Below are 12,677 nucleotides of genomic sequence, written 5' to 3'. Positions count from 1 at the left end.
AGGATCGGGCCGCCGGAGAAGCAGATGAGCAGGAGCTGGACACGGGGGCGTTACGCTGCAGGAGTGCAGAATAACTCGAAGCATGTTCTGCTGTTTGGGTGTGGTTTAAATAGCCCAGGTAAAGTAGTTCCAGGCCCAGCAGTTCCAGGCCCAGCCACACCCAAAACACTAGGCCGCATGGCTTGGTTCTAAAGAACTGAGCTGTGTAATAGGCGTCCATGTTGGATTAAGGTCCAAAACTGGTATTGTTTTATTCCTGATAATGAGCCTGGGGCCAAAGGCGCCAGGACTGACTCCATGTATGTTTCTGATGGAGTTTTAAGGACCTTGGGGCCAGTGTGAAGGGCTTTAGCCCCACTGCTGCCAGGGGGCTATTGTACCTGAGGGAGCCAGGGGCATGGATCGTGACAGAAGCGGTATGTTTTGAAGAAACGGATTGTGAAGCCATCTTCCCCTGGAGTTGTATCAGATTTCATCTTCCCTATTGAGGCGCTAATTTAGTCAGCTGTGAATGGGGTGTCTAATATTGCTGTCTGTTCTGGGGGAATGCTGGGTATCGGGAGAGCATTGAGGAATTCGACTATCTGAGCTCCATCCCCTGTATATTCAGACTAGTAAAGGGTCTCATAGTATTTATGAAACTAGTCTATTTGTTGGTCTATATATATCTAAGCATGGTTGACGGATTGACCCTACTCTCTTGGCATTTCTCTGGGCCCGCAATTTCCATGTTAGTATTTTATCAGAGTATTCACCCTTCTCCATATATTTCTGCTTGAGAAACACTAGCTTTATCTCTGTTTGATGCAGAGGAGATCCCTCCACTGTGTTCTATTTTTTTGCACTTTTGCCAGACTGTCTGGGGTTATTTGTGATTTTAGCGTCCCCTTAGGCTTTAGTGCCTCTATCTTTCTCCTCAGGTCCCACTCCTCTTTCTCTCTTTCCATTTTCTTTTTGGCCCCCAGCCGGATTAACTCCCCTCGTATCATGGCCTTAAATGCCTCACAGATAGTCGTCAATCTCACCTCCTCATTATCGTGGAACTGGAAGTACTCCTTTATCGATTTCAACAAACCCTGGGCCTGCTCTCTATCTTTCAACAGCAGGTCATTGCACGTCCACCTCCCCTTTCTTTGCTCTGAAGTCCACTCGCCCATTTTTACGCTGACCAAATCGTGGTCCGACCAGGGTACCGGCTCTGCGGTTGATTTTAACACTCTGTGTATCAGGATCATGTCTATGAGGACATAGTCTATCCTGGAATAGGTATCATGGCCTTTTGAGTGGAATATGTATAATGGGTCAGCTTCTCTCTCACAAGCCAATGCCTCTACTACCCCCAGCTAGTTGTCTATTTGAGAAAAGTGATGAACCATCTTCCGGAGCGCGTAGGATCCCCTTGATGTTGCCCGCTTCCTGTTCATTGCCAGGTCCAGGACAATGTTTAAGTCCCCTCCAATGAGTAGATACCTCTCTGCAAAGGTTTGGATTTTCACTTTCTGCCAGAAGAGGTCCTGTCCCACGTTTGGGCAGTAGACTGAGACTAAGGGAACCTTTTGGTCTTTTATCTGCCCCTTAACACATATGTATCCTCCCTCTGGGCTTCTAAGGGTGGTGAATTCTGTAAAGCCCAGCTTGTTAGCAATCACCACCGCTACCCCTCTCATTTTGGATTCACACAAGGCCTGGTAGATTTTTTCGATAGCCCTCGCTTTCATGGCTGGTATCTCCCCCCAGTCAGAAACAAAAAAGGCTCTGCTACCCTCTTTTTTGGTAACGGGGAGCCTGACTCGTGAGGGAGTAACATTGAAAAGAAGGAAATTAGTCAAGGCTACCTACCTCTCATTTCAAGCACTAAGCGGAGTTTAACATCTATCTAGAGTCTAATGGGAAAACATTAGATCACACTAGTGAAAGAAATTGTACATTGAAGTATGACATGGAAACAATTAATGGCATTTTTGACTTGCTACAAGTCATGCATTTAGTCGTGACCCATGTAATATCCTGAACTGCATCTTGCACTGTGAAATGTCTTGATTTGGTCTTAATGTTCATACAAAAATGCCATTTATTGTTTTCATGTCATACTTCAATGTACAATTCTGTGTACACCAGACTGTGTCATTTCTTTCATGTGTCTGTTCTGTTTTTAAAGTTAGTTTTTCTTAATCAGAGAAACGTAATTTTTGTTATATTTTGTGCTTCACTTGTGTGATCTAATGGTATCTCCCCCCTCCTCCAATGGGTCTCTTGTAGAAACATGACATCCAGCTTCAGGCTGTTAAATTCTTGGATCATTAGGGATTTTTTAGATGGGGAGTTAACACCTCTAACATTCAGTGAGCCTAAGGATATCTCGATGGACAGGTCAGACATTCGGGATTCTGTTTCTTATTCAATTGAATCGATGACCCTGTGGATCCCTGTGTGCCAAACCGCCTGTCTCTTTCTCTTGCTTTGCCCTTTACTTGGTAATTACTGTGTTGTGTCGTTTTTTAAGAATATTGTTAACTCCCCCCCACATAAACAGACCCCAAAACTTTCCCCCTACCACCTTTTTTGATCGCGTCTGATCCACCGATTAGATGCATGCCATCATTGGTGCAGACCATCAGTCTTCCCTTCTCCAACAGGCTTAATTATTCCATAAAAGCGTTCCAGTGAGCCCCCAATATTGGTACATAGACCTTTTCATTTTGAGGCGTCCCACTTCACTCCCCGAGCCCTCCGAATCAGCGCATGGGTTATCATCTCGGATATCAAGTATCGCTGACTTCTTCCCAAGAATTGGGCCTCTGACAATGGGAAGAAAAGCATTTTGGGTATTGGATTTTAGCCCTATACTGCTCTGAATTGTTTATTCTGCCCCTGCATGACTGTGGGAAAGATCCCCATGCAGTTAAGTTCCTTGATTTCCACCTCAGGTTTGTGCTGGGGAAGGTGGGTTCAGTTTTTGTGAACTTGCGGTATCCCCTAATGCATCATCTGTCATTAGGTTTCTCAGTTCTTGGGTTTTCCCCCCATGTCTCCCCATCTCTATAGGGATTTCCTTTTGAATTGAGCCATTTTGTCAAGAGGGCACAGAGGCGACGCCTGGACAGAGTAAAAGAGGAAAGGTCCTGGTATATGCTGACCCTGGATTCTCCCCAATCAATTGGGCCCATTGCCCTGGCCTTTTCTAGGATTTTAATCTTCTCTGGGTAGTAGTGGAACCTCGCCAATATGGAGTTGGTGCCTCCTCCCACTCTGTGGGCTCTATCAAGGGTGGGCTCCGTAGTGTTCATCGTTAAAAGGTTTTTTGATGACTCCATTGAATGCTTGGACGATGTCTCTTTTTCACCTTCTTTTTCGGGAAACCCGAAGAAGCAGACATTATTTCAACGCTCCCTATTCTCAAAATCATCAATTTTTAGGGCACATTCTTCTTTACTTCTTTCAAGCTCTGAGATCCGCATATCGAATTGAGTTTCCAGGACGTCTTCTGATGACTGGTTGGCTTTTAGACCTTGTCTTCTATCGTCCATATCAACCACCGTTTTATCAAGTCCATCCAGCCTCTGCGTGATGTCGGATCTAAAGCCTTTCAGTTCCTCTAGGATCACGGCCATGTCTCTCGTCATTGATGTCACATCATCCACCATGGTTGAGTTCACTGGGGAATGCTGGACTAGCGTTGGCCTGGTGGGTGGATCAATCTTGAATTTCTGGAGCGGGGCCACCCAGCTCATGAATGTGAGAGTATGATTCCTTCTGGAGTAGCTGGTTATTGGTCAGCTTAGAGAGAACCCAGCCCCAGGTCCCTATTGAGATTGCTCACTTTTAGGTACTCTGCTCCTTCGGTGAGATTAGTATATTGGGGGACAGATCGTCAATTCCATCCTGATCAGGGGCTCTAGCTCTGTTGCCGCGACCAGTGCTGTCACTACAACAGCCTGCGGGAGGCGGGGGACCAGGCTCCTCCCAGTGGACGCTCCCCGCACTTCTCGGGCGCTCAGTTGGCCTGAGGGCTGGGGCTGCAGAGATGCAGTGCTTTTGGGGGACACACTGTGCCTGTGGTTTGCAGACCTTGTTTTACTGCCCTGTCAGGTATTGCAGGGAGGTAGGCATACCCTGCGGGGTCGCCTTCGCCCGCCCTAGGATGTTTCTGTGTTTTCAAGGTTGGGGCTATTCCCAACTGAGGATCTGCTGCTCTGCTATGCCTGCCTAGGAGGGTCTTTTTTTGATTCTTACTGGGGCACCCCCTCGTCATCACCCAAAGTGCGCCGGGCCTTGTGGGGTAGGGTGCTCCCCACTAGCATAGTGTTCCGCTGTGTGTAGATGGGGAGGGCCTCCCCGTCCCGGTCGGCGTCCAGGGACACAGGCAGCTGGAAGCCTCACTTGACTCCCTAACCTCGCTCTGCCCGCCTGGGTCTATGATCAAGCATGCAGGTTTTAGACTGTCAGGGCCTCACCTCGGGCACCCAGATACTTGCTTGCACAACGGGCAGGGGGAAGGTACTCACCCCTGCCACCGGCGGTATTTGTCCTGTGGTGGGCTCTCCCCCTCCTCACTTCCTGGTGGCTTGGGTGCTGGCTGCTTGGTGGGATATCCGTGGGTGCTCCTCCAGGGGGGGTTCTGGAATGGCACACTTCCCCCAAAATGGCACTGACCCCTCTCAGCGGCCTCTCGCTGCCTATGTCTGGAGCCGTGCAGGGTCTCGGAGCTGCTGTGTACGCCATCTTAGTTTTTTGACGGCTTTTCTAAACTGTTCTGCACCCTCGCAGTCCGTTCTTTCGCCCCCGCTGTGGGCTTACTCTTGCCTAGGTCAGTAGGGGTGGCATCGTGTTCCGGGGCCAGGATGGGGCGGCTCTTCTCCCTTTTTTGCCCTGCTGCAGGGGGGTGACGCAGATGTACTAGCACATTACTGCGCCCTGTGGTGGCCGATCGTTGTGCAGATTGTAATATTCTAATTCAGCTCTTCTATCGGCCTTCGCTGGGGCTTTTGCATTCTAGTTGTACTCGCTACAGAGTGCCCCTCCAGTATTGGGAGCCCAAGGACAATCTAGACAGGTACAGTAGAGGTTAAGCCTAAGCATGAAAAAACCATGGTCCAGGGCATTCTTCAGGGCATTCTTCAGACTGACAATTGGGTTATCTGAACGTTGATCAGTCTTAAACCTGATCCACGTTCAAATGACTCAAGGTACCAGGGGACAAGTAAGACCATGAAAGATGTATGGTGCCACAACCCCCAAACGTAAACCCCCAAAAGACAGTGACTGTGTTCCCACCAGAAAGGGAGCATTTAAGGGGGCGTTGGAAGGTCTGATCTCCACAATCCTAAGAGAAGCCTAACCCATCTGTTTTTTGTGTTAAGGACCCCACCCAGTGATCTCAGTTAAGCCTAATCCTTAAGTGTTTAATAGGCAATGCTTGTCAAGCTAGGATGTATTAAATTATTTTGAATAGTTCTTTAGATTTATTGGTTGCATGTCATAAGTATAACTGGTTCTTCTTAGCCATTTTGCTTGCAGTGTTGTAGTGAGTCTGAGTCTGTCAATCATATTGGGATTTAGAGTTCCTCTGTTTCTTTCCTTCTTGTCTTCTCCTTCAGGAGAAGGAGGTAATTAGTGATCCAGTCTGATGCATTTGTGGCATGTGCACACCTTTTTAATGGGAGCGATCAAGTCTAATGTATCACTGATTGCAGTTTTAAGTGTTGTCAAGGGGAGCAAGAGCTGGTACATGAAGATAACATTGATGCATTTGTCAGCAAAGTGAGCATCAAAGTGGTTGGAATGGGAGGTTTAAGGCAGACAATGGAGGTAAACCAAGTGATCAAGACATTGGTCAGACTAGGCCACAGACCTCACGGGTACATAGGGCACGGGTCGAGGGCGATAACAAGATCAGTAGTATGTCCAGGCAATTGTGTTGTGCTTTGTACATATTGGGAACGCAGAGAGTGAGATATTCTTTAGGAAGGATGAGGCCAGAGAATTGGATTATCCTCGTGAAATGGCTGTTTGTTGTTACCCAGAAAGTAGAGATAATAGGGGGTTACCCATTCCATGGGCTATTGGGGATCATCAAGCTTTGTAAATTTCTAAACACTATGACTCTGAGAGGGGCATCAGAAGCAGAGTTACAGTGATCTTGGTAACTAAGCAATCCCTTTATTAACTGCTATTGTAACAAAGTCTCTAATTCTTCTGAGTTGATGAAGGGGAATTGGTAGAGTGATATTCAAGAGATATTAATACAACAAAGAGCATGAAGGTGATATTAGGACTGTAAAGAGCAGCTGGGCCATCCTCCTCTCTACCATAATCCTAGATTGTCAAGTAGATGCTGGGTAAGGATCTCTGTTGACATCTCATAGTGGGTACCTGAATGCCCAAGAAGGGATCCAAACTGACCCCATCCCCCTGAGCACCATTTCTCATGAGGTGAAAATTAAGTCCTTACAGGCCGGCTGTCAATACCCAATGTGTACTGTGGTATCAGGTGAGTAAGTGGAACTGGTCTAATCTGCTTTGAGAAGCACACAATACAAGATGTTCCTGAGAAGTTCATGATCAATAAGCCCTTGAACGCACACAGATTGACTATAAGCCTATAAGGATATCTTTATTTCATATTAAAGTTTAGATCAGAACCGGTAAGATTATTACTTTTTCTATGTTATTGTGCACTGAACTGAAAGCAACCTGGATTTCCAAGATCAAGTACAGACAATGCTGTTGAGTTTTATTCAAGTTGTACGGTTTTGGGATTTGTTTTTTGGAAAATGTCTCTAGCGCTCATCTGGGCTTCTCTCTTGTTTGACAGAAGATATCAGTTCCTAATACTTTTTTTGAATATTTTATAAACAAGAGAGCTAGTGTTCGTGGCAAGAATGTTTTTGAGACGCATCATAACCGACATGAATAACAAAACTTCATACAGAAAACAATTATCCTATAAGTATTTATCATATGTTAATATGTTTTATATTGTGGTAGTCACCACCGTAGTGATCCAACAGCACTGAAGTTTGTCTGTAAAGTGGCATATTGTGCCCGGACCACAGGTATCTAGACCTTAGTCTTTGTCACTCTATTAACAATATAAACCTTGATAACTTTGATACATGTACTTTTCTGATGTGCTGCCAAAACCATTCACCTGTGAAATTGTGATAGCCTTTCCTGCTGTTATGATTAAACAATGTGAATGTATAGTATAACTGGAACCCCCGGACTGATTTAATGAATGCTCAGCTTTGTAAACATTTGTTTGTTCACAGGTCCATGATGCCTACATAGAACTGGCTGACGTACTTCTTAAAACAAACCCATTGGCAGCTGTGGATGTTTACTGTAAATTTCCGCTCAAACCTGTCCAAGAACAAACCTTTGATGATGCCTTTATCACTGGGGAAATTGTACGCCTTCTTATAAAGCATGAAAAGTTTGATGATCCTCGCTTGCCTGCCAATATGATTGCAAATGGGAAGGTCATGGGCATAGGTACGTAACTACTCAAGTGTCACTCATAGTTCCTGTGGCTGAAAAGCAGATGTTTGTGTGAAAGATATTGGGCCTCATTACGAGGTCGGCGGTAAGGGGTTAAGGGCGCCGGTTTGGATGCTGGTGCCGTTAACCCCTTACCGCCACATTACGAGGTCCCTTAGTGGGTCCCGCTAAGGGCATCTGGTAAAACCATGTCGATAGTTTGTTCCAGAAAGCTGCCGCACGGATGGGAAAGGCTCTTCCTAGACCTAGTTCTTTTTTGAATTTTGGAGTTCTTATCAAGCCCTTGGCTTCAGATCTTAATGTTCTGGTTGGGTTATAGGGTGTAAGTTTGTTCTTAAGGTAGGCAGGTGCTTTTCCATAAAGACATTTATGGGTTAGACACAAGGACTTGAATTGTACGCGGTCTTCCATTTTCAACCAATGTAGGTTGCGTCTGGCTTCACTAATATGTTCTCTCCTTGGTTTTTGTTTGATAACTCTTATCGCCTGATTTTGAATCAGTTGGTACTTGTGTAAACTTTGCTTGCTGGCACCAGCAAGGAGTGCATTACCATAGTACAAACGCGATAAAATGGTGGCTCTGGCAATAGTGGTGCAATCCTTTTAATTGAGAAGGGGTCTAATTGCTTTGAGAAGTCTAATATAGTAGTTGCAGTTTTTGCTGACATACATAGCTTGAGCATCTGCGTTGAGTGTAGCTTCCAGAGTCATGCCAAGTGTTTTAACCTTACCAACTACTTCAATGCAAGATTCCTTGATTTGAAATGCCTTGTAGTCGGATGTCAGTTTAGCGCGCGCCTCGGTGGATCCAAATACCATTAACTCGGTCTTGTTGCTGTTAAGGCACATCCAATTGTTGTTCATCCACTCTTCGATATTCTTGTAGTGGGTGTTCAATATAATACTGTCCTTAACATAATCACTGCTCAATTCCATAACTAGCTGGGTGTCGTCAGCGTAGTTAGTAAAAAATACTTGAAGTTGTTCTAGTAATTCACACAGGAAGCGTATGTAGATATTAAAGAGCAGTGGTGACAGGCTAGCTCCTTGAGGAACTCCACACGAGATGTTATGTTCGGTAGAAAATGTGTCTCCCCAATGGACACGTGAAATTCTATTCTCAAGGAAGGAGGTGAGCCAGCTTATTGCTTCAATTGAGCAATTTGCAGTTTTGGCCAGTGCTTGTTGTAATAGCTGGTGGTCTAACAGGTCAAACGTGGCACTTAGGTCTAAAAGCACTAGTAAGCCGGTTTTGCCCTTGTCCATGATTTCCAGCATTTTCGTTTGTAAATACAGCATTGCTGTCTCTGTGCTATGTACGGCTCTAAAGCCGGATTGTTGTGGATGTAGTAACTCGTTTTTATCTACGTATTCCTGTAGTTGAGCTGTAGCGATTTTGTCCATGACTTTAAGGGTGAAGTTGCAATTCGTAATAGGCCTCAAGTTTTTAGGGTCACGCTAGTCTAAGTTGGTTTTTTTTATAAGTGGGGTAATGGTGACTTTTTTTATATTAACTGGCACTATTTTGTCTCAGAATGATGAATTTACAATTTTTGTAAATAAAGGAGTGAAAATGTCAGTGTGTTCAAGTATAATTTTAGGTGGAAGCTTGTTTTCTGCGCAAGACGTTGGTTTCATAGATGCCAGTGTTTTCTTCAGGGTATCAATAGAAATTACTTGAAATTGAAATTTCTCTTTCCCCTTAGGTTAGGTTAGGGGTTGGTCTCAAGAGCAGATGCAATTCGTTCTCTCGCTTTGGTGATTTTATTAGCGAAGGCTAACTGAGTGTTATCACATTGTAGTTGGGAAGGATTGAAATTGGGGACCAGAGCCTGAGGTTTGTCAATAGATTTCAGTATGTCGAAGAGTTTACTTGCTGAACTTGCGGATGCTTCAATTTGACTATTGAAGTAGTTCCTTTTGGCTTCATTAATGCTGTTCTTATATGATTTTTCTAGTGACTTCCAACTGATCTTATTATCGTCTGTTGGTTTATTTTGCCATTGTGCTTCTCTAAGTTTTTTTTCCTTTTTTAGGTTAGTCAGTTCTGGTGTGTACCATTTTTGGTGGTTGGAATTGGGCCTGACTGTTTTTTCGCGATTAGGTGCTTTTTGGTTTATCAAGCTTAGCATCTGATGGTCATATTTGCTTATGATGGTGTCACAGGAGTCCATTTCCTTAATGTCGGCCAGAATACTGTTGACGCAGGATTGTAGATCTGCGCTTTCGATATTTTTAAAGTTTCTTGAGTGAACTTTCTTGGCATCGTTCACAGGTTTTTTTGCTAACTGAGGGTTCAGTAGATTGAAGACTACTTTGTAATGGTCAGACCATATACAAGGAGTAGTAGTAACATTGTATGTTATTGAAATAACCCAGTCCAATTGGTGACCATTGGCCATGGTAGGGACGTGGTTTAATACATTAAACTGGATTTTCTGAAGATTTTTTTCAAGATGGATTGCTTCTTTGTCTTTGGAATCACTGCGCCATCGATTCAAATCTCCAAGGATAATTGTAGATTTGTTCTGTCCTATTAGTGAGTTGGCGTGGTGTATGAGTTCATCATTGAACTCAGAATCAGGTGAGGGTGGTCTGCAGACAAGTAGGAAGTTAATACAGTTGTTGTTTGTAGGACAATATTTAAGGTGTAATGTTTCACAAGCTGAACATATTGTAGTCGTGGGGAACACAGGTATGGAGTCTCGTGATATTATGGCTACCCCACCCCCTTTCCCACTGTCTCTGTTGGTGTAATGGATTTTGTAGCCTGTGGGGACTGCTATAGAACATGTTGGACTTATTGGGCCCTGTAGCCATGTCTCAGTAATGCACATGATGTCTATGTTGTCTGACAGTATCAGGTCATCGACACATTGAGCATGATTGTTAAGAGATTGTGTGTTCATTAGACATACTTTTAAGTCATTCAAATTGGGGGAGGACAGAGTTTTCTCATTTAGTTTGTGTATATTTTGCACCTTGATTTTTTTATTGGTGGTATGTGTAGTATGTGCTTTAGTAGAAGAGGTCCGAGTGCTAAGTGGAGTCGTGCTGGTGTCATTGGTGGAGTCCTGGTCAGTGCATGCCAATTTGCTATCAGGTTTGTCAAGGATCTCTAGCATGTGTGCATGTATGGCTTCTGTTTTTTGCAGCTCTTGTAGCTTAGAAAAGAGTGCATTTACTTTAGTAAAGCCCATTCTTACCAGAGATTAGAGCTTGATGTCGATGAACCTAGTAGATGCAGAGTTTCTGGCCGAGGGCGACGGGTTCGGCCAGGACCGACGCAGACCGGCTTGCCTCAGAAGCGCCGGCGCTGAATGCCTAACGTTTCCAAAAATAGGCAGTAGTGCTTCTGGGAAGTGTAGTTCCCGTTCAATAAGTGCACACAAAACTAGGTACGAGTGCTTTGCTCGTTGCACGTTTGTTTCCAATCAGGTACAATGAAATTACAATGCAATAAAATGAAATCACAAAAATGCAGGAAAGTAAAGAAAAGTATAAAGCCCTGGAAGGCGATATAATCAAGATGTAATCACACTAAACAAAGTCAAAGTCAGCAGTTCTGATATTCTAAATTGCTGCTTTCTCGTTACTTCTCTACCCTGTCTGCAGGGTGACTAACCTCTAACAGAATCGGCAGAAGAAAGGGGTTTAAGAAGAGAGCTCGGCGGGACCAGAGCAGACCGGCTTGCCTCAGAAGCGCCGGCGCTGAAGCGCCTGACGTTTCCAAAAATAGGCAGTAGTGCTTCTAGGAAGTGTAGTTCCCGTTCAATAAGTGCACACAAAACTAGGTACGAGTGCTTTGCTCGTTGCACGTTTGTTTCCAATCAGGTACAATGAAATTACAATGCAATAAAATGAAATCACAAAAATGCAGGAAAGTAAAGAAAAGTATAAAGCCCTGGAAGGCGATATAATCAAAATGTAATCACACTAAACAAAGTCAAAATCAGCAGTTCTGATACTCTAAATTGCTGCTTTCTCGTTACTTCTCTACCTTGTCTGCAGGGTGACTAACTTCTACTAGAAATTGAACTTCTAGTAGATAAACACACTCCCAAAGGCAGTCAACATTCTCTTTCAGGAAGCCAAGAACCACTTGGAGAACCGCTCATTGTAAATGAAGTAGAAATAGCCATAATTGAGGTAGAACATACCATGTATCAATCTAAACAATCTGAAGAAGACTTGTCAGTGCTCAAATCATAGCTAAACTCACCATTTATATAGACGTCACTGAAGAAACTGAACATGGTTTTTAACATGAAACTCATACTTGTAGCTGTAAAATTATAAACCTCTGTTTCTGTATGTAAGTGGTGAAGCTGGTTCTGGCAAAATGTTCTTAATTAAAATAACCAGCAAATTTCTAAAATACTTAAACAACATTTCAGCTGTTGTAACAGCCCCCACGGCGGCCTACAACATAGGAGTTGTAACTTTACACTGACTACTCCTCCTCCCAATAGACCAAAACAAATTAGAATACTATAAATTATCAGCAGAAGCTGCTACCGAAGTACAGAGAATTCAAAAACAAATGAAAGTCCTCCTGATTGATGAAGTAAGCATGGTTTCCAACCTCATGCTGGATTTAATTAATCTCACAACGCAAGAAGTCCTAAAAACCAACTACAAAGAATTGTTTGGAGCAAAATACGTTATTGTTTTCGGAGACCTCCTACAGTTAACACCAGTAAAAGGTCAAACTATTTTCAAAACATTAGGGCACAAAGGATGCTGTAATACACTCTGCAGCATTGGAAATATAAATATCTGGCAACATTTTCGCTACAGAGAACTAAAAGCATGTGTCAGTCTGCAGATCTCACCTATGCTAACATTTTAAAAAGCATTAGAACTGGTCTTAAACAAGAGACTAATCCATGAGCTATATTGGCAAAAGACATCTGCCCCTGATGTCATGGAACAATTAACTCAACAAAATATAAAATGCATGTCCTTAAACCAACCCTTGCAAGCTGTAGTAAATTCAACCACACAATGTTGAAAAAAGAAATGCAACCCATAGTGCATATCAGCTCCAAAGACAAACTAGAAGTGCATGGCATGACACTCCATATGTGTCAAAAAGCAACAGCACGACTAAATAGCTTAGAAAAATGTATCTCCAACACAGCTGGATTAGAAAAACTATTAACTGTGTGTTTAAA

The 12,677-nt window shown here is 43.7% G+C and overlaps 1 protein-coding gene across 3 annotated transcripts in view; it reads left to right on the top strand.

Moving 5' to 3' along the window:
* The window catches only part of LOC138467859 (uncharacterized), a 1,040,267-nt gene that overhangs the window by 926,749 nt on the left and 100,841 nt on the right, over window positions 1-12,677 (top strand). For 2 of the 3 annotated variants that reach the window (XM_069608147.1, XM_069608150.1), the window contains one exon: window positions 7,272-7,494. The exons of the other annotated variant lie outside the window; for it this stretch is intronic. In XM_069608147.1, coding sequence (XP_069464248.1) covers window positions 7,272-7,494 — 223 coding nt within the window. The remainder of the gene's footprint in view (window positions 1-7,271; window positions 7,495-12,677) is intronic. 3 annotated transcript variants of the gene reach the window in all.

The sequence above is a fragment of the Ambystoma mexicanum genome, chromosome 4q (assembly GCF_040938575.1).
Source record: "Ambystoma mexicanum isolate Mex_15411 chromosome 4q, UKY_AmexF1_1, whole genome shotgun sequence".
Lineage (NCBI taxonomy): Eukaryota > Metazoa > Chordata > Amphibia > Caudata > Ambystomatidae > Ambystoma > Ambystoma mexicanum.
This window is presented reverse-complemented; position numbering and strand designations above follow the sequence as displayed.